This window comes from Vulpes vulpes, chromosome 16, assembly GCF_048418805.1.
Source record: "Vulpes vulpes isolate BD-2025 chromosome 16, VulVul3, whole genome shotgun sequence".
Lineage (NCBI taxonomy): Eukaryota > Metazoa > Chordata > Mammalia > Carnivora > Canidae > Vulpes > Vulpes vulpes.
Window position 1 is genome coordinate 49,876,116 of NC_132795.1, and position 26,611 is coordinate 49,902,726.

Consider the following 26,611-nt stretch of genomic DNA (forward strand, 5'->3'; position numbering starts at 1 on the left):
CACACTCCCACGAACTGACCTGCTCTGCGGGCTTGAACCCCAGGACTGTCATCTACAGCGAGAGGCAGGATGACAAGCTCGATGGGAGACAAGCAGGGTGAGCCAGGCCTGCAGCCTCACGGAGCAATGATGAGGAAGACACAGGACAGAGGTGGAGTCCCCAGGACGGAAGCCAGGTCACGGAGGAGGGGGCCTGGCCTCCACGACCGCCCCTCCCTGTGGCCAGGTCGCTCGAACAACTGTCCATGCCCAGAGCCACCAGCGATAAACGGGGGTTTACTGAGAACAGGAGAGGAGCCCAGGGCATGTGGGAGATGCCAGGACCTGGCCCAGTGCCTTCCCTTCCCAGGCATGCATCATGGCCTCCAGACCGGGATGTCTCTGCCCAGCCCAGAGGTTCTGGAAGATGCAGCTCACCTGAGAAGCACTGACACAGGCCCCCACCCAAGCCTGGGCCCAGGTGAAGGACACAGGTAGATCTGGGGTCTGGGTGGCTGGTGGGGACGTTCTGGACTCCCATGCTTGTTACTCCAAGGGGATGGAGACACAGGGACAGGTGCCCCGGGGGGAGGGGGATGGAGACACAGGACACAGGAGCAGGTGTCCGGGGGACAGAACTGTCCCCCCTCACATCACCCCAAATACAGACCCATCGTGGTCTGTGCGCTGGATGGACGAGACAGACTGACGAGAAGGAAAGACAGTGAGCCAGGACACCCCAGCCCACGACATTCAGGGTACACAGTCCCACCTGCCACTCCACAGAAGGTGAGAAGGAAGCAGAGTGGCCTCTGGGAAACACAGATGCCATGTGACCTCACTGACTCCGAAGAAAGGCACCTGGGTTTCTAACAACCATGAACCCTTACAACCTACACTAATGTCCGATGACCAACCAGACAAGCCCGGAGTGGACGGGCCTGAATTGCCTTTGTAAAGCCCTGTTCCCTGACCTCCAACCACCCTGGGTCTCTCAGCATCATCTGAGTCGGTCCCCGGCTGTACCCCTTTCCATAATGAAAACGTCCAAGGATTCCCACGTGAGAAGGTTCGACATCAGGTAAAGTGCAGGTCGAGGCCCACATGCCAACGTCTAGGAAGGGGCGCCGGCCTCGTAGCCAGGGCAGGATGGCAGAGGAGGGCCCGTCACTCCCCTCACAAGCCTGAGGCCCCCACCGGGAGTCCCAGGGACCCCACAACAGCCACACTGCCCTGCAGGGACAGGCAAGGCCTTACAAAGCACACGGCAGTTGTCGGAAACACCTACAGAGCCTGAAACAAAAGACCCTTTCTCCAAAGAGAACCAGACGCCACCAACTCCTGGGAGCTGACAACCAGCGGAGAAGAGCGGACAGGAAGCCAGCATCTGGCCGTGCAACAGGAGGAGGCTTTTCCTTTCCACCAACTGAACCCCATGCAGCGAGGTACCCAGAGTGCAGGTGTCGTCAGAACCAGAGCCAGACACGACAGTAACAATGCCCTCGTCTGCCCTGGGAGAAAACAGCGTTGGCTGGTATGTCCCAGCAGGGGCCTTGTCGACCAGGCCACCAGCTTGCAGGCCGTATGGACAGACAGGGAGCCTCTTGGGATTCTGTCGGGACGGGGGGGGGGGCACAGCTCTCAGAGCCTACAAACACCCTTCTGGAAAGACCCGCTTCTCGCTGGTAGCACCGTGAGGCAGCGGCCCAGCTCCTGTGGGCAGAGGCATGGGGTGCGAGGCGGCCATGCACCGGGGACGGCTCCATCCCACAGCAGAGCGCCTCCAGAAGCTGGGGGCGCCTGTCACCCTCCGGGATGGCGGGGCCCTGCCAAGATGACAGGGACCATCTGTGGCGGGCAAACCCGGAGGTGACTGCATGCAGTGGGATGGCGCGGTAAGGGGCGCCAGGACCCCGTGGGGGGCTCCGGGGCGAGGGAGTGTCTGAGCGGGCAGTGGGGGGCCCGGGCCCCCGCTCACCTGGCCTTCAGCACCTCCTGGACCTTCTGCTCCAGCTCTATCCGCCGCTGCCGCTCCCGGTCCAGTTCCTGCCGAAGCATCTCTGAGTTGGTTTCTTCTCTCAGCTTCCGGAGCTCCTCCTCTGTGGGGGAGAGAACTGCCAGGTGAGCAGCCCTCTGGTCCATTCTGCCCCTGCGGCGGCAGCGGTGCTGATGGAAGGCGTGGGTTCCAGCACACTCGGACAGAGGGCCCCGTCTGCGCCGGCCAGGCCATGGCAGCTTGCCCGCCCCTCTCGTGGGGGGAAGCCCTGCAGGGGCGACCGGTCACCGGGGCTCCTCTGACATGGTGGGGGCCAGAGCGGAGGTGAAGCAATGGGAGGAGTTCTTTGCTAAACAAAACAGGTGCAAATCACCTCGCCAAGTCGCCACCACCACCAGGATGCCCCAGAGGAAGGGATCCTGGTAGCCCTTGGTCACCCCACAGACATGGCCTGGACACACGCGTGTGCCCTGGCTGTGGTCTGGAGGCCGCCACCACGGAGCAGAGCTCCTGCCGGGGGCAGACCACCCGGGCGCCGCTGACCCATAACAGCAACAGTAGGAGGACCAGCGGGGCGCTCCTGCAGTCCCGGCGGGACCAGATGGGATGAAGAGCAAGGTGGCAGATTCCTGGGGGAAGAGCCTGTGGCAGGAGGGCCCATGAGCTGAGGGAGGAGTCGGGGGGTGGGGCGTGCAGAGCCGGACGCAGGACCTAATTCCAGGAGTGGTGCAAACCCACGGCCAGAGACTTGTGGTTTTAACCGTAGTGTGTGATAAACCGAGTGATGGTCCCCAAAGAGGTCCCAGCCTAACTCCCGGGACCTGGGACCATGTCCCTTCCGTGGACAAAGCAACCCTGGAGGTGTGAGCAAGTTAAGGACCTGGAGGGGCAGGGAGTATCTGCATTATCCCGGCCCTGCATCATCACCATTAGGTAAACTCCTAAGGGGAGGCAGGAGTCAGAGGTCGGAGGAAGGAGACTGGCAGGTGCGGGGATGAGGCCTCCAGGGTAGTGGATTCAGCCCAGGATCACGCCAGACAAGTCAAGGAAACAGACCCTGCCCTAGAACCTCAGGGGGGTGGACAAAGCCCTGCCAACACGTGCCCCTCACTGTGTTGGGGCTTCTGGCCTCCAGAACTGTAAGAGAATAAACACACTATTTTAAGCCACTCGGTCTGTGGAAATCTGGTGCAGCGGCAAGAGGGAACTCCCACAGATGCAGCCCACACGGGGCTCACATCCTAAGTGGGCGCCTCACAGCATTTGCACACGCTGGACACGCGGATCCGGAGACAGCCCACTTCAGACCCCACAGGCCCCCCGGGCCTTCCATTGCCTCCATCCTGCCCCATCCCCCGGGGGTGACCCCCTGCGAGCATCTACACAGACGCGGCCTCCTGCTTCTGAGACTGTGTGTGATGGAGAGGGGTGTATCTCAGCTCGTGCGGCCAGGACGAAATACCACAGCCTGGGGGGCGTGAACAACAGCCGTTCCGGGGGCTGGGAGGCCGGGGTCAGGGTGCCTCCTGAGCCTGGCGACAGCCACTGTGTGATGGCCTCATGTGGCAGAGAGGGCTTGGGCATCTCCTCCTCTTCTCTCAAGGACACTAACCCCATCCTGGGAGCCCCACCTCCTGACCCGCCGACACCAGAGGAGAGGCCTTCAATGCACACATTTGTGGGGAGCAGACAGCAGGGTGTGAGCTCAGGTGGGCTGGCTCCAGCCAGGCTCTCGGCGGGACACCTGCTGACAGGTGGCTGCCCACCCAGCTTCAGCCTTCCTTGGGTGTGAGCACGCAGCTTGGCCAGGCCTCCGGCTCACCCTGCAGCCCATCCGCACTGCAGAGTCCACGCCCGCACACTATGCCGCGGAGCTTTTATGTAGCCCGCGCAGCTCCAGGTTCTGACCGAGCAGCTGACCTGGAGGGAGCACCAACCACCGGGGCCCTGCCTTCTGCGCTGCTCCTGGGAAGCAAGCCCTGGCCTGTGGGCACCACCCAGGGGCACAGGACCCCGGCTGGCCTCGCAGGAAAGTCCTTCACTGCCCTGCAGCGTGACCTCCCAACTCAGTCACCCCACAAACATTTGGGGAATGACAACTGGCTTCAGGCAACTTTTTCAATTCTCAAGGACTATGCCGAGTCCTGTGCAAACCCTATTACCAAACGCTTATATCACAATAAAATGCAACTGTGTCCATCTGGACATCCTAGGCCCTCCCTCAGGCCCAAGGTTCCTGCAGATGGAGACCCAAGTCACACGGGGAATGGCTCTGCCTTGTTTCTAAACCGGGCACGCAGCGGACCCCGCTCTCTCCACAGCCCCACGAAGTCATGGAGCTCATGCCCCTCCCACACTGCCTGGATGTCAGCCCTGACTTCTCGGGGTTCTCATCCTGGAGGGGTCACCACGCCCTGGGAACAGATGACCATGAAGGCGTGATGGGCAGAGAAACTGCTACTTCGCTGGGCTGGGCTCGGCCCCCATGTCCCAGTAGGACACGGGTACCCAGTGAGACACACCGACCACTCTGCAGGGAGAGGCAGGTGCTGCGGGGATGGGCCACAGCAGCCCCCAACATGTGCCGTGGCCCAGCCACGAGCCCCCACGGAGAATACACCCCGCACAGATGCCTCTCCAGGCTGGCAGGGCTGCCGAGGGCCAATACTGTGGATCAGCCTCCTCCACAGCAGCTGCTGGAAGCTGGTGATCCCATTTCCCCTCTTGAGCAGAGTTAAAGTCGCCAAACAAATCTGCTGAGGCTGGGGCCCACTGGGGCCTGGGCAGGACCGAAGCAGAGCGATCAGGAGCCCAGGTGGCCGCGGTCTCCTGGGTAGAGGTGCGTCCCGCACGTCGCACGTGAGGGCTGCACAGCCTCGGGCACCAGGACACTTGTGATGAAGAAGCAACCCAAAGGCCCGCCCTCTCGGGGACACAGACAGTAAGGACAGCGACCTGGATGGAAGCCCTGCTGGTGGAGCCTTCTCTCAGCCAGGGGATGGCGGGGGGGGGGGGTGCTTGGGGCGGCCGGCAGCTTCCTTTCTGGTCCTGGCTGCCTCCTCAGACCTGAACCCCCCAAATTCAGGCCAAGGTCAGTGTGACAGCCGGAGGCCCCAGACACAGACGGGCTCACAGCACGAGTGTGCGTGAGAGCAGGGTAGCCCCTCCCGACGGCATACAGAGGGTGGGGGGTCGCGAGGCCCAAGGTCAGAAGACCCTCCTGCCCCGAGAGCCCGGGTGTTCGGCCGTGGCCACACCTCCTGCCTGGGGAGCCCGTGGCTCACTGGATTTCTGGATTTCGCCTCCACCAGTGAGAAGCACTCAGGTTTGCGGTGTGCCAGGGCCCGCTGGCCCAGTAAATACCGGTGCGCTCGGGGCTGTCCCGTGTGTCCACCCTGCCGGGGTCCGCCCCACTGCAAGCGCCTGCACCCCAGCATCCTCCCATACACTGTCTGCCCCCCCGGGCCCCTCCCACCGCGACTCTCTGGGAGAAGGTCCTCCCCAACATGGGGGCCTGGAGGACACGCCAAGGCCATGGGGAGCTGTCCCCCAGCTCCCACAGCCACGGTTTCCCCCCGAGATCCCCTCCATCCTGGGGCGAAGACCTAGGCCTCCTGACCCCCCCTTTGGGGCACAGAACACGGTTCCTAAAGGGGTTGTGCGAAGGGAGCTCTGAGAGGAGGGGTGGCCTCTGCCGGGCCAGGCGGCAAGGGCAGGGCAGCCAGCGAGCCAGGTGACAGGAGGGCAGGGTCCCTGCCGGCGAGCTGCGTGCCCCCACATCCCTCGTGGTACCAGCCAGGCCAGGCTATGGCCCAGGGGACCCATGCCACTACCACACCCAGGACTTCCTGCCAGGACCCCCAATCCCAGGCATTCTGCTGGTCTCCGCTCCCACCCTGGTCCCTAACTGGCCCCCTTACCCCCTCCAATCTGGCTCTAAACCACAGTCAGGGGTTCCCCTGAAAATCTAAGTCAGAATGAGTCAGGACCTGCTGCTGTCTTGCCTAAAAGTTGGCAGGGCCTTGTGATAAGATCCAAGCACCCCACAAGTGCCCCCACTGCACCTCGCCGGCTGCCTCTCCCCCTGCGCTTCCCTCATCCTTGCTCTTTGGGTTCAAGCCGCCAGGACCTCCTTCTAGGTCTTCAGATGCTCAGTCTGCCCCTGCCCCAGGACCTTTGCACATGCTGGTGCCCCCTCCCTGCCTCTCAGTCCCAAAGTCGCCGCTTCCCCGAGTAACCTCCCTGACACTCCCCACCAACTGAACATGGCCCCTCGTCACATTTGCTCATGGATCTCGCTCTATCATGGGTCCTCCTCGGGGTGCTGGACGGGGATTCCTAGAGGTGACACAGGTCCACAAGGACAGGCTCAGCAAACACGACCGCTGTCAACGCCATGTCTAAGTCTACGTCCACCTGTAGGAGCCCCCGACTCGGGCCCACAGCCCCAGCTGTCTCGCTGTCGGTGACAGCCCAGGGCCCGGCTGGGCTCCAGGAGAGCCAGTGAAGACAGGTGACCCGACAGCAGGTGAGGGAGGACGCCGTGGCGGGTTCTCACATGATACACCGGCAGCAAGAGCACAAGGCCTGGCCCCGAGCGGGGCAGCGAGGACACCCCAGCACCAAGCCACCGGCATCGAGAGGACGTCCACGCCCTGTACGGCAGGCACGCCATCCCCACATTCCGGGCCTCAGCCCCTCACCCCCTCACCCTCTCACCCCCTCGCCCCCTTGCCCTCTCACCCCCTCACTCCCTTGCTTCCTCACCCTCTCACCCCCTCACCCTCTCACCTCCTTACCCCCTCACTCCCTCACCCCCTCACCCCCAGACCTGGGCCATGAAGTGCCCCCACTGGCCAGGGCGGCCTCTCGCAGCCCCGCAGATGTGCTGGGCCGCTTCCTGGCAAGGAGGCGAGGGGATGCGTACCTCTTCTGGGGCCTCCTTTGCTGGTGGCACAACCACAGCTCGATGAATGGAACCACCCAGCACATCGGGGCCGTTTCCCTCCGGTAAGCTCGGGCTCCCGTGCAGCCAGCGCCTCTCCCCCCACCGCCACGTCTGGAACGGAGCCTGGAGCCGTGATCCCACCAGCAGTGGGTATGCCGCCCACTCCCCTCCCGGTGACATACGGAGGTCACTCACAGTGGCACAGCACTGGCCTAGGCAACACAAAGGCCATCGATCCTCCTCTCCACCCTCCACCCCCCTGAGACAGAACCAGGAGGGCCGATTTCCTGCTGAGCGGAAACTGCTGAGCTAGTCGTTCAAAAGGTGGCACGTCCTGCCCAACCTCCCACGGGGACGGGGACGGGGATGGGACAGGGACAGGGATGGAGACAGGGACAGGGATGGAGATGGGGACAGGGATGAGGATGGAGACAGGGACAAGGATGGAGATGGGGACAGGGACAGGACAGGGACAGAGATGGGACAGGGATGGGATAGGAATGGGATGGAGATGGGATGGGGACAGGACAGAGACAGGGGCACGGCAGGGATGGGACATAAATAGGGACAGGATGGGGGTGGGACAGGGAGCTGCACGGCCTGAGGCAGCCGCCTTTGACCTAGGAGGCTCCCCTCAGCCACTCCTGCCCCGACACTCTGACCCCAGAGCCAGGCGGTCGTCAGCCATCGCCCCGCGGAGCCCGGGCCCTGGGCCCGGACACTCGCGGCCAGCGTGCGGAGCCCCCGGTCTCACAGCAGGACCTCCTGGGCCCCTGAGCATGTGCTGACCTGGCACAGGCGGCCAGGGGCAGACAGGGCCTGTGGGAGGCAGGGAGGTCAGAACGGCCGCCCGGGGAGAGCCTGAGCCCCTGAACCTTCTAGGACCCGAGGGCGTAGCAAGAGAGCAGTCAGCACCGTGGTTCATCTGTTCCCTCCCTGAGGTCCCCCACGTGAGCCACGAGGTCACTCCCACGTGAGCAAAGCGAGGCCGCCAGGTGGGTGCCCCCGAGGAAAACCAGGGCGGCTCCCCAGGCGCCGTCTGTCGCCACCCACGTCCCACCAGAGCAGTTGGGCTGCAGGCTGGGCGGCGGGGAGGGGGCAGGGTTGCCGTGAGCCCAGAGGGAGCCTTGGACCCACAGGGTGTCCATGGTCTGTATGAACTTATCTTTTCCTTTTTTTTTTTTTTTTAAAGATTTTATCTATTAATTTCATGTGTTTTTTAAAGAGTTTAATTATTTGAATGAGAAAAAGAGACAGAGAGCATGATGAGGGAGGGGCAGAAGGAGATGCAGACTCTCCGCTGAGCAGGGAGCCCGATGCAGGACTCGAGCCGGGGACCCTGAGATCATGACCTGAGCCAACAGCAGACGCTTCACCAACTGAGCTCCCTGGGCGCCCCTGCTTATTCATTTTATTTTATATAACTTATTTTTTTTTAAGTTTTTTTTTTTTAAGATTATTTATTTATTTATTCATGAGAGGCACAGAAGGAGAGAGAGGCAGAGACACAGGCAGAGGGAGAAGCAGGCTCCATGCAGGGAGCCTGACTTGGGACTCAATCCCGGGTCTCCAGGATCACGCCCCGAGCCAAAGGCGGCGCTAAACTGCTGAGCCACCGGGACTGCCCTAAAAGGATTTTAACTTATTAATGAGAGACAGAGAGAGAGGCAGAGACACAGGCAGAGGGAGGAAGCAGGCTCCATGCAGGGAGCCCAACGCGGGACTCGATCCCGGGTCTCCAGGATCACACCCCGGGCTGAAGGCAGGTGCTCAACCGCTGAGCCACCTGGGCTGCCTGTTTATTCATTTTAGAGAGAGAGAAAGAAAGGGAACACAGGCGTGTGTTGGGAGGAAGGGGCAGAGCGGGAGAAAGTGGGACAAGCAGTCCCCATGGAGCCGGACTCGGGGCTCCATCCCAGGACCCTGAGATCATGACCGGGGCTGCAATCAAGAGTCAGATGCTCAACCACTCAACCGACTGAGACCCCAGGTGCCCTCATGTTGAGTTTCTAATAAGGCTTCGTTTCCTTGTCCAAAATGCCCAGGTTCCCAACAAGCCAGCTCCCACTCACGGACGAACTTTCCAGAACCCTGACAAGGAAAAGACGGTCTGGTCATGCTTGCAGCCTGCGTCCACACAGAGGTGGCTGGCCGCTGCTTTCAAAGGGACGAGGCAATCGGGCTACAGACATGGGGCCCCGCGAGGAGGGAGACAGCAGCACGCTGTGGCAAAGCGTTTTGTGCAGTCCTCGCCCACGTGGTCTCAGCCCCAGTCTGAGAGCAGGGCAGGGGCAGGGCCGGCCCGTGGACCCGTGACTCAGGCGCCTCCTCCCCACAGCCCACCACCACTCTGTCTCGGAAGGAGAAACACAGGACACCCTGGCTCGTGCCCACCGTGCAGCCAGACAGCATGGGCCCCAGCCCAACCCAGCACCCCAGCCTCCAGGGAAGTCACCAGGAGGAAGGAACCAGCTTCCAGGCTATTTTTAAATCTGTAAAAGTAGAGCTCTCAAGCAGGAGTCCTCTTGGCACATAATTCAACAGGCCCAGCCACAGCCAAAAATAAAAATCAAGTGACAATCCTTAAATAAAACTCCTTCCCACCGGCCGGGCCTGCAAACACAGAGACCACTGGAAAAGCTAAGCTGTTCCTGCCACCTGGCCAGGTAGGCAGCCCGCACACCTGGGGCCCCAGGATCCGCCCCCTCACCTCCCTCCTCAGCTGCCACCTGCACTGCCCAGCCTGCAGCCTGCCAGCCCAATTCACCCCTCTGCCCATCACTGGGGACCTTTCAGAAGCTAGAACAGTGTGCTCCCCACTGTGACAAGTCAGGTTCTAAGCCAAGGACACACCTTGACTTTCGATGACCAGTGAAGAATCACCCACTACAACTCCCTCCCCTTCCCTCAGCCTCTCTTTGGAGAAAAACCGTTCATGCTGAGCAATGCCTTGCCTTTATGGTCAAACCTCCTGACTGACGTTGGCTTTGCTCACTGCTGGGCTTCTCACCACTACAAGCCATCAACAGCCATGCCCTCCGGTAATCTGCAAGCAGCACCGCCTCAAACATCTTACCCCATCGGGAAGGGCTGCTGGGACACCGGCCTATCACGGCGTTTTAGGTGTGTCTTGGGAAACCGACCGGGGGTCTGGGTGAACAACTAGTGTGTTAAAATTTTCTCCATGTAAAAGAATAAGAAATAGGATCTGAGCCAGCGTTTTGACCCAGAAGAGCTGTCTCTCCGGAACCGACAGCCCTTTAGTTGGAAATGATGTGCTTCACTGGGCTACCTGCGGTCTGGGCTCTGGGACCCTAGACCCAGTTCTGAAACAAAGAATGTGTGAGCACCCAGTCCTCCCATCCATGGTCCCTCTCTCTTTCCAACACAGCACTTAAGTGCCAGCAGCTGAGCCCTCCGGGTCCCAGTCCGTCCCCTGAGCAATGGGCTATGTGCTAAGCACCTGTTCCCCACACAGCACTGGGGTGGGGGCAGCCAGGGACTCCACTCCCCAGCAAGGTGAGATGTACAAGGAAGCAAATGAGGCACATACAAAACACGTACTTAGAGACCAAACACCAGACAGGATGGGAGCCAAGGAAAGATGCATCTAGAAGACCAGAGTTCTGGTAGGTACCCAGTGGGATCTTGAAGGATGTACAAAAACATGTGTAGTAGGGCAGCCTGGGTGGCTCAGCGGCTTGGCGCCGCCTTTGGCCCAGGGGCCTGATCCTGGAGACCCAGGATCAAGTCCCATGTTGGGCTCCCTGCATGGAGCCTGCTTCTTTCTCTCCCTCTCATTCTCTCTCTCTGTGTCTCTCATGAATAAATAAATAAAAATGTTAGAAAAAAAAGGTGTAGTAGATAGAAGGAACAGTCCATTTGTGCATCCATCCATCTACTCACCTATCCATGGACCCACCTATCCATCCATCTACCCATCTACCCGCTCACTTACCCATCTATCCATCCATCGGCCCACCCATCCACTCACCCACTCATTGACCCATTCACCCACCGATCCATCCATCCAACCACCCACCCACTCACTGACTCATCTACCCACCCATCCATCTATCCATCCAAACATCCATCTAATCATCCAACCATCCATCCACCCACCCATTGATCTATCCATCTACCCACCTACCTACTCACCCACTCATAGACCCATCTATCCATCCACCCACCCATCCACTCACCCACTGACCTATCCAGCCACCCACTCACTCACTGACTCATCTATCCATCCATGCATCCATCCATCCATCCATCCATCCACCCACCCACCCACCATTGATCTATCCATCCACCCACCTACCTACTCAACCACTCATAGACCCATCCATCCACTCACCCACCCACCCGCCTACCACTGACTCATCCACCCACAGATAACATCCGCTCAGATACGCACTGAGCACTCACAGCTGCCTGACCACAGGCCTAAGCTGTGGGAATCCACAGATAAGGCAGCAGCTATCTTCGCTCCATCACACAAGAACCTAGCTCAGTACAAGAGATGAAATGTGCATAAGTAAGAGTCCCCTCAAGGGCTGGAAAGTTGGGGCAACCCCACGTCAAGGACAGCCCATCTCTGCCAATTTGGCCTCATCCACACTGAGGAGGGTCCCAGCAGGAGGGGACTACCCCAGTAGGTGGCAGAGGATGGGGAAGCCATGCCACCCCGGCAGGTTCTCTCCACACTGTACACCTAGGAGGCTCAGCTGTGCCACCTGTAAGTGGGGATCTCATCTTCCACCTTTCTCCCAGCCCAGGGAGCTGGTGAGGTGTTCAGTGGGGTGGAGCATCAACGAGAGAGGTCCTAGAGCTCCTGAACACTCCCCATGGACCTAAAGCCTGTCATCTTCCAAAGGGCCTGTCAGATGACACTGCCAGACACGGAGCCATCAAAATAACACAACAGTAGGCGAGTTAGAGCTTCCTCCCCAACTTCACCCCTCAGCCCAAGACTCCCGCAGCCCTGGGTCCCAGGGAGCAGGCCCAGCCCTGGCAGGACCGGGGGTCTCTCCTCTGAAGCATGAGCTGGGCAGGCAGGACACTTGGCTGGGCCCCAGGACAACATGGTCCGGAGTGGTGAGCTCCACGAGGGGCCGGGCCCAACATCCATAATGAATAATTAAGGGGCAGAGTCTCACCGGCCAATGGAGGGGATCTGGAAATATGGAATCCTGGTCTGCCCGGTGGGTCAGACAAGTCATTTTTTTCTTAGGGGCCAATTCCATTTCTTCCTAGATGAATCCTACCTGATAAGCACACCCAGTCTCACCTCTGTTAATCACCTTAACATCACCAAATCAACAGCAGGAGGTAAGTCAAACAAACAAAAAGCCAGACCCCAGACGAGCATCTGCAGGCCCCGATCTGCTATCTGACCAGCCCCACACCTAACCCTGCCGCCAGCAGGTCTCACCTCCGCCTCATCTCGTTTGGACACCCCCTCGGCCCCCGAGCAGCAGGGAGCGGGCAGCTCCCCAGGCCCTTCTGTTTGTAGATGACTTTGTGGGTGAGAAAACTCTCACTCGAGGCACCCACACTGGCTGCTCAGAAACTTCCCTTCCCTCCAAGGTCCTTCTGTTGTGTCTAGACACTCAGAGAGGTGCTTCGGGCCACAGCAGTGGACCAGCTCGCCTCCCTGAGCAGCTTCTCTAAGAAAGCCTCTCACATGGTAACAGAGAGCCACACTGACCCGCCGTGTATTGGAGCAGGAAGGAGAGCCTGCAGGAGCATAGGGGACCCTCTCCCCGGGGAAGGCCCTGCAAGAGCTACCATGTGCCCATTTGCGTCCTCAGGGAACCCAGACGCACCTGGCCCAGTGAGGATGGTCCCTACCCCAAGGGCACAAGACCCCAGGGTGTGGCCCCTGGGAGAGCATCCTCCAGCATTGCCAGGGAGGCTTCCACAGGCCTTCACGTCAACCCAGAAAGGAGAAACAGCTCGGCCCCACACAACCCACATACAGGTAGGGGAGCCTCAGGCTCAGCCTGGCTACCAGGAAGCCCCCGGCCCAAGGCCCCACGAGCATTTCCTCCAAGATCCAAATTTCACGCCCAGTCACATTCTGAGAGAGCCTGTGCATGCCATTCCTGCTGCTGGGGAACCTCCTAACCTCCTCTCCCAGGGCCTGCACCAAGCAGCAGCTGGGCGGCTGCACAGAACCCACAGCACACGGCGCCCGGGAGCTCAGAGAGCAGCAGCCACTGAAGCACGTTTTGGGCCAAAAGAAAATGTACGATGCTTTTAATTCGTTTACGTGCTGCTTTAACGGTTTTGGGCTCCTGCCTCCAGTCACGAGCCAGAACACGCTTCCATCTCCCGTTCTCTGCCCTACACCATTCCTCACAGGGACACTCCTACCATTCAGTATTTCATGACCAACAGAGCTGCCGCACACTTGGGCTATTTCCTCCTCCCCACGAAGGATCATCAGCTGCTTTCGGAGAGAAAGTACCACAGATAGTTGAATGGGATCTTACACTGGCCACTTGGGCGTTTCGCGTGAACGTCCACAGCCGGCTGCCCCCCAGGGGCTGGGTCCCCAGCCACACCAAAGCTCCCCAACGCATCCCTCCTGAACAGAGGGGGGCAGGCAGGGTGGCCACGCCAGCACACGGAGGCCAGGTTACCAGCAACCGGAACATCTCGGGGTCTCCAGAGCACTGTGCATCTCAGGTACTGTGATGGAAGAAGCAGTGCAGAAAGACAGGTGCTCCTGTCAATTGGCCAATTCCAGCCCAACCAGGATTTTCTGCAGTTTACTCCTCCATCCACTGGGCTCCCACCAGACCCAGGACCTCGTGCCAGATGCTCAGGGTCAGAGAACAGGCCCCATGCACCCAGGGTGCATACACCATGCACCCAGGGTGCCGTCTGGGGAGAACCACCTGTAACTATGTAACCTCTCTCTCTCTCTCTGGGTCTCTCATGAATAAATAAAATCTAAAAAAAAAAATAGCGCCCTATCCACACAGTAGGTATAACACCGAACGGGAAAACGTCTCAGTTCCATTCTGGAGGGACGGCCAGGAGGTAATGTAAGTGTGGAGAGAGTGAGACCCGGACAAGGGTTATCTAAGGGAAGCGAAGAACACACGTACGCATTTGCTTCTACAAAACAGTCACTCGAGGGATAAACTGCAAAATCAAAACACACCTGGTGGTCTACAGAGAAATGAAGGAACAAAGTACAAAGGAAGACAAACTCCATTTCTCTGACCGTACCTTGACTTTCAACCATACGAACAATTTTAAACAACTATAAAAATAAGTTTAGTTTTGAAAAGAACCATTTAGGGGCAACTGGGTGGCTCCATCACTTAAGCGTCTGCCTTTGGCTTGGGTCATGATCTCAGAGTCCTGGGATTGAGCCCCATGTGGGACTCCCTGCTCGGCAGAGAGTCTGCTTCTCCCTCTGCCCCTGCTTGTGCTCTCTTTCTCTCACTCAAATTAATAAAGATCTTTAAAAAAATAAAAAGAAGACTTCGCAATACATGTTAGCAGGACAAAATGACATTGTCCACCTCCTGACAGACGCACTGATGCTACAGCTTTGCACCTGTGACACATCTGGCCTGGACCTCACCACGGGTGGCCATCAGACAAACCCACACGGAGGGACCTGCACTCTTCAACACTGGAAAACACAAAGCCAGGCCGAGTGACCCCTCGGGGTCACGGAGAAGGAAGACCCAGGACAGCTGCGTGTAACGCGTGAGCAGGGACCTTCTGCCGCTAGACGTTACAGGACGTCACTGCAACACATGGCGAAGCTAGAATAAAGTCTCGGGTTAGATAACCGTCTGGCACCCACATTAATTCCTGATATTGATAACTGGACTGTTAAGAGAATCCGCTCGCTTCCAGGAAATACACACAACACAGTCAGAGCCCAAGGAACATCGCGCCCGCCGCAGACGACCACCAAATAGGTCCAGAGGATAAAACATGCAGGCGGATGGAAGGAAGGATGGACAGATGGACATGAGACAGATGGGCAGACAAACATGGTAAAATGCTACCCTTGGAGACACTCTGGCTGAAAAATCCACACGAACTCCTTGTATTCTTTTTGCAACTTTCCCGTGAATCTGAAATCGAGTCCAACTAAAAAGTCAACAGAAAACAAGATTGATCTCTCAAGATCTAAAGGGACAAGAAGCAAATCAACACAACTCCGTATTGAGTTAATGATGGCGACACAAAAAGGCGCCACAAAAACACAAATATCGTGAGGTTCCGCCTACAAGGGCCCTGGAGGAGTGAGATTCTCCACAGAGGGGCCAGGGGCCACCAGGGGCAGGGGGTGGGGCCTGGCGACCTGCGGCTTCACGAGATGGCCACACGGGGGTGATGGCCGCACAGCACTGTGATGGGGTCAATGCCACCGAAGGGCACATGTTGAACCGGTTAAGATAGCAAATTTTAGATCCTACTTTACCATCATTTTTTTTTTTTTTTTAAGAAAAAAAAAGCCAAAATCCCCCAGTCTTCATGTGAATTCAAGTTACCTGAATGAACTCAGGATGCCCCCTGGAAAGGTCTAGAAACACTGACAGTAATGAGTACCCCAGCATCCTTAGCTTCTGAACACCACTTTTGACCTAAAGGAAAGAGGTGAAATGTCTAATTCCAGCCCAGGGGACAGGAAATGTTTAAGAGGAGCCTGAGTGGGGGGTGCACCTGGGGAGCTCAGTCGGTTGAGTGTCTGACTCTTGATTTCAGCTCAGGTCGTGGTCTCAGGGTCCTGGGATCGAGACCCAAATGGAGTTCTTTACTCAGCGGGGCGGGGGTCTGCTTGGGATCCTCCCTCACACCTCTCTCTAAAATAAATAAATCTTTAAAAGAAAAAGAAAAAAAGGAGCCTGGAGCATCTTGTCACACCAGCGAGCAAGGGATTGCTCATGGAGGGTTGGTTTATGTTGAAAGGACGCAGAAGCACACGGGACGAGGCTCCCACGAGGCCCCCACTGCCCCGAGGTGGGCCCATCTGAGCACCAACAGGACAGCAGCCACAGCGACTCAGAACTGTCAACTATGTCTAAGGCCATGATCTCAGGATGACACCACAAGGCCCAACACCCTCACTGGTCACCTGTGGAGGATGCTCTAAGGAGGGAATCGGCTCATTATGTTGGAAACAGGATAATACAAGAAAAAATTCAAGCGTGTATCCTGCCTCTGCGACAGAAACCATCCCTCGGAGTTAGGTTTTCAAAAATAGGTCAGTGAGCAAATGGAGAAAGAATGGAGAGTGGAAAATGATCATTCTCTAACCACCAGGGGAATGACAGATCGAAACCATGCGGCCGGGCACAAAGAGCACCTCAGGGAAGCTGCCACCAAGGAGTCCTCCAGACGGTGCCCCGGGGGACGCAGCCACACTGGCTCAAGTGGGGAGTCCACGGGGCTCGCCCCGAGCAAGGTCCAGGGTAGAGGCGCCACCACAGCCGGCCTGATTTCTTCCACAAAGAGCAGGGGACACCGAGAACTGGAGCCACAGGAGCCCAAAGAAGCGTGCCAACCACTCAACGTGGGGCCTCGGGCGCTGTCCCGGGATTGCAAAAGAAATGAGACCATAGGGCAGCCTGGGTGGCTCGGTGGTTTAGCACCGCCTTTGGTCCAGGGCAAGATCCTAGAGACCCGGGACCGAGTCCCATGTCAGGCTCCCTGTGTGGAGCCTGCTTCTCCCTCTGCCTGTGTCTCTGCCTCTTTCTGTTTCTCATGAAAAAAATAAATAAAATCTTTCTTTTTAAAAGATTTATTTATTTATGATAGACACACAGAGAGAGAGAGAGAAAGAAAGAGGCAGAGACACAGGCAGAGGGAGGAGCAGGCTCCATGCTGGGAGCCCAACGCGGGACTCGATCCCGGGACTCCAGGACCACGCCCTGGGCCAAAGGCAGGCGCCAAACCGCTGAGCCACCCAGGGATCCCCAAAATAAATAAAATATTTTTTAAAAAAATGAGACCATAAAGATTTACATAGTTAAAAAAAATGAGACCACTGGGGAAATGTGAGCTTAGGCTGGAGGTCTGATGATGCAAAAGGATAACCTGATGTTTTCAGTTGTGACATCAAATTCGTGGCTTTCATTTTTAAAACATGACGAGCTGCCGACTCAAAGTACAGATGAAGGACAGGAGGCCGGCCGGGACTGGCTTCCAAAGCCGAGGGGGGCGGGGATGGACATGGCGGTGGAGGGAACCTGCCCACCACCGGCCACCTCTTGCCAACTCTGAACGTGAGCACGTGAGATGCTGTACCTCCGTATCTGCTCGAAACATTCCACGCTCCAGAATGCCCGTAACTGCCACCCCACGGGGGCAGGGGGGCGTCAAAATCGCACCATACACTTCAACGGCAAGAGCCACCAGGACCCGAGACGCTCCTTGGGCAAAGCAGTGAGGACAGGCCATGAGGACGGACCACGGATGCCAGCCATGCCGTGGCGGGGTGGATGCTTCCCTTCAACGCGGATCTGGACGGCCCAGGAGGGCGTCCCCGTGGGGCCCGGCCATCCTGTCCACCCAGCGAGTACCTGCACCCCGCCTGCCCCGCCCCTGCCAGGTAACCCCGCCTACCCTCCCGGGCTGGGGCTCCCCTGTCAAGATGCTCCCGCAGGCCCTTCCCCTTGCACGGACAGCACCTGCCTCGGCTGCCTCATCAGGCCCCATACCACCCACATTTGGCAAGGTGATCCACAAAAGCATTTTCATAAGGCCCCACCAGCTGACGCCTCCAGCCAGGTCTGTCCAGCTCTGCTGCTGGGGGCCCCGGTCAGTACTGGCCAGGAACCACGCAACAGCCTGCCCCCCCTGCACGCAGCTCCCTGAAGGAGCTCAGCACACCCAAGGTCACAGGCACCAGGTCACCAGGACCTAATTAGGCCAGCCCATCACCACCCGTAGCCCCGGGCTGACCCAGCCTGGCCCTGCCTGCCTGAGCCAGCTCGGCCATGACCTTGGACGTGTGGGGACACCGAGTCACTTCACAGCACTGTCCTCAGAACCACTGGTGCCCTAGGCAGGCCACCAAGGCTCTCCACCAAGGCTCACACCCCCGCTGCCACGTGCAGGTGAGGGGCCCCATGTGGCTGCAGAGCTGGGGTGCCCCCGCCTGGAGCACAGACAACCCTCAGGGTATGAACAAGAGTGGTGGCTCAGGCAGGGGCACCAAGGGAGCGGTGTCTGTGGGCCAGCAGGAGCGCGGGCAGAATGCTTGGTCCCGAGCAGGGGAAGGGGAATGGAAGGGAGGGGACTGGACTGCCTGCAGGCCCTTCCTCCTGGCCTGGCAGCTCTGGGCCAGGCTCTGACCGCGCAGGGCCAGGAGGCCGCTTCTTTCTCCCTGCACCATACCAGCAGCTCTGCTGTCCCCCTGGGGGCAGTCATGGAAGCTCCGCGTTGTGTAGCAGGGCCACATGCATGGGCGCCAGGGCCATCTGCTGCTTTACACCCCTTCCTGGCCGGAGGGCTTGCCCTACGCAGGGTCCCTCATCCTGGCCCTGCCGCTCCTGTCTGTGGAGCAGGGGTGCAGAGGGTGGTGAGAGATCGAAGGTGAGACGTCACATGACATCATCCCTGCGAGGAACTGGCAGGCACTTCCACAGCAGTTTCTACTATTACCCCCAAGAGGCCAGACCCCAGCCGCAGGGAGCGGGTGCTTAAACTGCACCAACGGCCCAGACAGCCACGCGGACGGCCACCAGGTCACCCGGCCACCCAGCCACAGAAGCCTCAGGTGCTTCCTCCCTCCTGGATGTGAAACTAAACAGGACACAGTGTGAGAGCCCCGCCACGTTCAGAGCGGACTGCTGCAAATGCAACACACCAGATTCACTAAAGGCATCACACCCCCCAGGGAGCCATTTATTGCTTCCCTGGGACATCCTCCCTTACCCCAGAGGGAAGACCTTGTAGCTGCAGCTGCGCAGACCAGAGCACTAGTCTCAGTGGGACGGCGGAGGGAGCGTCTGCTAGGGACATCCCCGCGGGGGTCACACCTGTCCCCACCAAGAGCGAGCCCAGGGACAGCAGGCACGGGGCTTCAGCAGCCCAAACAGCTCGAGGCACCTCTGCAGGATGGCATCCCTCCCCATCCTCCCCCAGGGGTACTCACGTAAGAAGTGTTTTTCCAATAAGGCGATTTCCAGGTGACCTTTGATCTCATTTAATCGATCAAACTCTGTCCGGTTAAAGTCCTGGACTCCTGCAGCCATGATGAGGGTCCCTGGTCCAGCCTACAAGAGAAACAGCAAGGGCTCAAGGGAGCCGCCCCAAAGCATCCCGCTTCTCGGAGCAGTGCCCAGGGGACCCCTTGTCTGGGCCCCCAGAGCCCCTGGTGGATGAGGAAGGCGTAGTTGTGCAGTAAAGCCCATGTCAGTTCATCTCGGCTTCGCCTCCCGGCGGAAGGGGCATCTCACACAATGTGGATATCTTTGCAGCCCAGTGAGGTCAGCTTTTAGAAATCATTTTAAAAAATTAAAACCAGAAGCATGACACTAAGCCTCTCTATAGTCACGCCACTCTCAGGCTGCAAAGGGAAGGAAACCATCCAAACCTGTGCTGGCCGGAGTGCCACCCTCCCGGGAGGAGGGTGAGCCCAGACATAGGACCTGACCCCTCACACCCTGGGGCTGGAGTAACAGGCCTCCATGCAGCAGGGAGGGAAGGTACGTCTGCAGACCAGGCTGCGTCAATCTGAAAGAATGGTGGCTCCCCGAGGTGAGCAAACTCCAAACAGGGGCCTGTCCTGTTCCATGGAGGGCTAATTAAAACCACTGTCTGACGTCCGAAGGGGTGCTGGGCAGGCTCCGGTTACAGTGACCAGTGCCCACTGTGGCTCGCCCGGGGCCTGGCACAGGCGGCTGCTTGCATCCTGCTGACGGGAGGGGAAGGGGTGCAGCGCAGGCCAGCACGACCAGGCCAGCACAGGTGCACGTGCTGGACACTCCCACGGTCACCCCGACGCTGAGACGGGCAGCCACGCACATCCCCATGAGACGGGGAAGGGGAATCTGGCTCCCAGTGTTGGTTTCCATGACCCCCCCTGCAGACTGTGTGAGGGTAGAAGGGGAACTAGCCCAGCAGGGTCCAGGACAGACCTGGTGACCCCTCCACTACACGTGTCACCTGCTCTGAGGCCACATCTCAGGAAAGAGGAGTTGACAACGGGAAGCCAGTGAGTTCTGGGAAGACCCTCTGGCCTGTGGCTGCCCTGCCCCTGGAGCTGCTGGACTTTTAGCTCCTCTGGCTCCCAGGGTGCGAGTTCCCGTGTCTACCTGCAGCCCCGGGGGGCCGGGCAGCCGTGGGCACAGGGACCGGGGGTGTGGGGTGGAAGGCAGGGTAAGTCCATCTGGTCTGCCACAGGGAGGACGGTGCATCTGGACCTCCCCCCTGCATTGGGCTGAGCCCTCCCCTGCCCACCACACACCACAATGGCCAAGACGTTGGCCACACAGCAGAGGGCAGAGCTGACCAGGAAAGGCGGTTCTGCACAGACGCGGAGGCAGGATGCTCAACTCCACTAGGTCTGCCTGCATCTCCCCGCGAGCAGGATGCTCCCCAGGTCACAGGACCACGTCTGAATGCACAAACCCAGGTCCTCAAAGGCTGCGGTACAGCATGATGGAACGATGTCCATCCGGGACTTGCCCCAGGGCTCCGGGAATCGCCACAGGGCCCCTCAGGGCCCTGGGTGGACTCTGCTAACGGCAGCTCGGAGCTGGAGCCTGGTGAACCGCGGGGTGGGGAGGAGCGGCTCCGGGGGCCTGACCAGCTGGCAGGGAGCACCGGGGGGCACGCTGAAGCTCCTGGAGCACGATGCTGAGCTGAGGCCCGGTGGTCTGGACTCGGGTCCTGCCTAGCAAACCCCAAGGCTGCAGTGCCATCGCCATGAAACCAGGAAAGCGGGCTGGGCCACTTCTTCCTGCTTCCTTAGAATGGTGGCCTCCAGCTCCCCACCTCTCAATCTCCCCCGCGGCCCCAGGGGCAGGGCCTCGGCTCCTGGAGCAGTCTGCCCCCCATCTCCCAGGGGCCACAGGGTCTCCCATCTGCCCCCAACTCCAGGCTCTGGTCCCGCCCCTGTCTCGCCTCTCCTGCCTGGGCTGTCACCGACCACCTGGTTGGCCTTGCCATCCCGTCCCCATCCCCAGTGCCCCCTGCCCTGGCCACACCTGACGCTGGACATCATCCCTAAGTGCTGCATCCTCCCCCCCTGCACACCCACCTCTTGGGCCTCCTCAAGCCTGTCTGCCGGCCCAGGACCCTCCCCTGCCCACGCCCTTCCCCTCAACCACTGCGTCCACTTATCGCCTTCCCCCGGGACACAGCGTGAGCCCAGCCATGCGTGAAAGGACAAGTACTATGGGGTCCTCTCCTATGAGGTCCCTGGAGGAGCTGATCCAGAGATGAGAGTAGATGGTGGGCGCCAGGGGCTGGGGGCTGGGAGCTGGGGGTGGAGGTGGGTGTCAGTGTTAATGGGGACGGGATTTCCATCTGGGGTGATGAAGTTCTGGCCACAGATGGGGGTGATGGCTGCACAACACCGTGAGCACACTGAATGCCACTGCACTGTACCCGTAACCGTGGTCCAAACGGTGAGTTTCAGGTATGTTTTACCACAATAAAAAATAAATAAGTAAAGTGCAAAGAACAAAGCCTGAGCAAAAAAATGACCAGTCTCCCTCACAGCAACAACCACAAATCAGAGCCACTCTCTTCACCCCTCGAGCTGGCAGTGGGACGGTGGCAGGTGCGGGACGTGAGCTGGGAGGACAAGCAGGGAGAGGCTAACGCATCAACGGCACATCCCAGTGCCCCCACTGCGGAGGAGCCTGGTGGGCCCTGCTCACACAGCCCCGTGTCCACCACCACTCAACCTCCCCGCAGCCTCAGACCCGACCTCAAAGTGGGGTGCAGGTAGAGCCCTGCAGACCCTCTGCCCGGCTGGCCGTCATCCCCACACAGGGGACTGCACTCCAGGGCACGTCCAGGTCTCTGACACAGCACCCAGAGCAAGGCAGCAGCTGCTGAGTCCTGGCTGAGTGGACAGACGGAGCAGAGGAGTCCTATGCAGGATCCCTGTCACACCCCATGGTGAGCTCAGACCCTCACGGAGGGATTCCTGCTGCTGAGATGCCACGGCACCCTGGGCCCAGAGACCACCACGGGAGGGCCGTGGCTCACGGTGCCTGGGCTGGCAGCGGCCAGGATGGGGAAGACACCACTTTCCTTGCAAGACAAGCCCGTGGTGCTCTGCAACAAACGGGCACCGGGAGACCCAGTGGCGGGGCCCTGGACCCCCCAACGGACCCCGAGGCTGGAGGACCAGCCCACCTGTGCCAGGGGACAGCAGCCAATGGCCAGCCAAGCTCCCTGCCCGGCTCTGCAGCGCCTGACCCACCCGATCGGGCAGCCTGGCTCCTAGGAGGCAGTGCCTGTAAATTATTCATTCCTGCCGGGAGCACACTCGTAGTCCCCATTCTGCTCTAAGGCATTAATAATATAAGGAGCCAGAGAAGGCGAGCACGCACAGACCACACCTGGGAAGGAAAGCTGCTCAACTGCTCGGAGAAGACACCGAGGGGCCGCCCACCTTGGCCATGCTCACAGGGCAGGAGGGCTCGGGGCTTCTTCACTGGCAAAGGGGAAGACTCAGGCGCTGTGCCCACGATGGTGAGGGCCGCAATCACACCAGGCCGGAGAGCCCGCCTCGCCCCTGCCCCACTCCCAACTGACGAGGCACCAGCTTCTAGAAGGCAGGGCCCCCTCAAGCCGGGTTCCTGCTGCAGCCACGCAGCCCAGTGGAGGTGCTCAGAGCATCCTTGCTGCCCCGTTAAAGATGTCCCACGGACCAGCCCACAGTGGCCAGCTCTGTCTCCCCACGGGACGACACAGGCCCAGCCTGGGCTCAGCCAGCTGCCAGGGGGCGAGGATGTCAGGCTGGGGTCCCTGAGTCACTTCCACACGAGAAGTCTGCCAACCACCCAGGAAATGGGTGAGGAAGGAAATCCCACAGCTGGACAGACCCGCGGTTTGGGCAAAGCTGCCCAATCCTTGATTGGGGGGACGAGCAGCTGCCCGTGAGGTCCAGAGGGGAGCAAGACCAGCACAGAGGGGAAGCCGGGGCAGGCAGGACAGGCCTGCCAACTCCATGCTCGGCTCGGCCATCTGAGGATGAAGGACGGCCCCTTGCCCCACGCCGCGGGACCCGGGGCCGAGGCCAGGCAGGGGAGGCTCGCACGGAGTACTCACAGGGTCCCTCAGCTCCTCGCTGTCCCGGGGCGAGGTCCGAGGTATTTTCAGGGGCACTTCATCCCCGCATTCGGTGTCCGAGGCATTTGGAGACTCTGCTAGATCGAGGAAGTCATCTCTCTTGTGACCTCTGAACCTGATTTTGTCCAGCCTCCTTAGCATGTTCAGCACTGAGCCCCTCTGCTTTACCTTAACATGACGGTCGGGGTCCCTGCAAGAGAAGAGAGGAGGAGGCTCGATCACTTGCCCACACAGCACACCCACCAGCCTGAGCACACCCTCGGTCCTGTTCCCACGCCCTGCCCACGGCTCCCACCTTGCACCCACCAGCCACCAGCCTGGGCCCCTCCACCACTCTGACTCAGCTGGCCAGGCTCCCGCCCCCCGCCCCTGCCCCTGATCAAAGTGCCCCACCCCCCCCCTCCATGGGCCCCACAAGGCAAAAGGAAGCCGAGGCTCTCAGCAGGACCTTCCCAGCCATAGAGACAGCCAGGCTGGTGCACAGGGAGGCCAGAGACCCTGGGAAAAGCTAGGGTAGAAATGCTTCAAAGAAAAGAGGAGGGCTGACCGCTTCTCAGAGGCCCTCCTCACCAGCCAACAGTCAGGGACACGGTCAAAGCTGTAGCTATGCATGCTGCCCAGAAACCACTGGAATGCTCAGCGTTAGTGTCTCAGCAGAGCCCTGGCTTCGCGTCCCCTGACTCGGCCTAGTCCCTGCTCCCCGGGACACAACCCAGGCGGCTCTGTCTCCCTAAAGCACCTTCCTGCTCGCCTGGGCAGCCCTCCCTGGCTTGCTGAGGTCTTCCACACACGGGCTGGTCCAGAGCCCAGGGCTTGCCCACCTGTGTCCCCTCCAGCCTGGAACCACCACAGCAAAGACCCGGTGTGGGGGTCACACTGGGGGGAGGGCACGTGTGCATTAAACTCGAATGCCCACCTGGAGCTGTAGCAGGGTGCCCCACGTCTCTGTGCCAACTTGACCAGGAGAGGCAAGCTGGCCCCCCAAAGTCCCCATGGGCAGAGTATGAGGGGCTTGTCTGCACGTCCAGCCAGCCTCACTCTGAAGCCCCCAGCAGAAGCCACAAACCCCAACCTGAGTCCCGGTCACACAAGTCCTGGACCGGGGCTGCCAGGTCGGGGGCCTCCCACCAGCCCCAGCCCCCCAGCTTCTGCACGAGGCCCTGAGTCCCCTGCAGGAGGTAGGGGTCCCCAGACACAACTAGGCTCAGAGCCTGCTCTGCTGCTCACCATCCTTCTGGGCCTCGGCTTCCACCTCTCGAGGAATAACGCCAGTGAGGCCACCGTGTTCTGGGAGCTCTAGATGAAGCACACGGGCCCCCATACACACACCAGCATCTCCGTGCAAGGCAGGCAGGGCAGGGGCTACCCAAGATGGAATCCATCCATTTGGCCCCAGCTGTCCCAGTTGGGGAATCTCACGGAGAACCACAAAGGCAGGGAAACCACTTCCTGTTTGGGACCACATGGGCACAACAACCCTCAAAGGATGCTTAAATCACGGCCCAGGGTGTCTGCCTCCACCCTGCAAGGGCCCTCCGCTCCCCCAGCAACTTCTCCCGCCCTTCGTGGCAATGCCAACAGTGGGGCTCGCAAGAGTCTGAGCGGAATGGGCCAGAACTCGCTTTGGTCTGAGAAACAGCGGGGGTGCACAGTATGTGGAGGAAGGGGCCCCATGGGCTCCTGGGCCAGGTGCTCCTCGGAGCTCGCTTGGAACACTACAAGGTGGCCTGGTACGGCCCTACTGGTAAAAACCACAGGGCAGGGGATCCCTGGGTGGCTCAGCAGTTTCGCGCCTGCCTTTGGCCCAGGGAGTGGTCCCAGGATCGAGTCCCGCATTGGGCTCCCGGCATGGAGCCTGCTTCCCCCTCTGCCTGTGTCTCTGCCTCTCTCTCTCTCTCTCTCTCTCTCTCTCTCTCTGTGTCTATCATAAATAAATAAAAATAAGTCTTAAAAAAAAAAAAACCACAGGGCACCCAATGCCCCCAGGAGCCAGGAGAGCCCAGAAGCGCATGATGCTGGAGAGAGGGAGGGGGCTGGGGAGCCGTGGGCAGGCGTGGAAGGCCGTGGAGGGCGGTGGGGGGCCACAGGGAGCTAGGGCAGCCATGGGGGGCCGTGGGCAGCCAGGACAGCAAGCTGCTTACATGTGGGTGGGGGCGCAGGCCGGCCACCTGGAAAAACAGCTGCTGTGAGCTCCACATAGATGAAACGGGGAAGTATATTTAAAAGAAAAGAAAAGAAACCCAAAGAAAAGAGAACTGTGCTGACCAAGTCCCTAGAGACAGGGTAACGGTCTGTAAAGAGAAATGACAAAAATAATCACAGAGTCAAAGAGTCCAACAGTCAAGTGGACAAAAGCAAGTTTTCATTTGTTTTTCCTTTTTACAGGTTTATTTGTTTATTTGAGAGAAAAGCTAGAAAGAGCCCGAGCAGGGGGTAAGAGCAGAGAGTGAGGGGGAAGCAGGCTCCCTGCTGATCAGGGAGCCTGACGAGGGACTCCATCCCAGGACCCCAGGATCACGGCCTGAGCCAAAGGCAGACGCCCAACCGACTGGACCACCAGGTGCCCCCAAATTTCCACTTGTTAAAAAAAAAAAAAACGCAGTGCAACCAGGAACAGGTGTGGCCAACACGATACACGAAGGACAAGCATTCCCCGCTCTGCGACCGCTCAGATAAACGGGCAAAAGCTACAGGACCTGGTACACAGACGGGCGAATTCCCAGAGCAGAGGAATTCGCAGCCAGAGGAAATCTACCCACCACTGAGCAAAAACCTCCAACTTCCCTAAATAGGAAACACACGACAGTCCATGTGGCAGGAGGCGGCAGGAACCGTGAACACGGAGACGCCCTCGGAGCCAGCGATGCTGCCTCTTGAGAGCAACCCAGCACGTGGGGAGTGTCTCGCCCCCTCGGTGACAGGTGACCCAGCAGCATGCCACCACCCGGCCGCCCCCACGCCCAGGCACGGCGTGTTGGAACGTTACACGGCCCGCACACAGGAGGCCGGCCCGAGAGACCAAGGCCGCCACTGGGCCCCGTTATGGCAAACACGTGTCTAAAGAGACCAGAGGTGACAGGAGCTTGCGTGGGGTGCTCTGCAAAACTCTCTCCAGACGTCCCATGACGCGTTCCTACCGTGTCTTAAACCACAAAAATAAAAGACTGGGTACGGGAAGTGCAGCAATGTAAAATCTATTTCCTTTCATTTTCAGAAAGACCCGAGGGATCCCTCGGCATCCGGCCTCAGAGGAAAGCAGGGCGGTGGGGACGGGCCAGGCAGGGACCACGGCTGGGGCGCAGGGACACCTGGCTGACGTGTGCCCGGAGGAAAGGGCTCAGGGCTGGCCTCGCGCTGGCCAAGCTCGGTGCCTCTTGCACGGCTCCGGTTGGGTG

General features: G+C 59.6%; 1 protein-coding gene across 5 annotated transcripts in view; it reads right to left on the reverse strand.

The window, feature by feature from the left end:
• GRAMD4 (GRAM domain containing 4) overlaps window positions 1-26,611 on the reverse strand; it is a 70,612-nt gene that overhangs the window by 13,346 nt on the left and 30,655 nt on the right. For 4 of the 5 annotated variants that reach the window (XM_072742458.1, XM_072742459.1, XM_026019830.2 and 1 more), the window contains exons 2-4: window positions 23,196-23,406; window positions 19,060-19,180; window positions 1,958-2,078 (exon numbers count right to left, since the gene is read on the reverse strand). In XM_072742458.1, the coding sequence (XP_072598559.1) occupies window positions 1,958-2,078; window positions 19,060-19,180; window positions 23,196-23,406 (453 nt within the window). Of the gene's footprint in view, window positions 1-1,957; window positions 2,079-19,059; window positions 19,181-23,195; window positions 23,407-24,443; window positions 24,647-26,611 lie in introns of those variants that run through there. The other variant, XM_072742457.1, reaches the window with a different exon arrangement.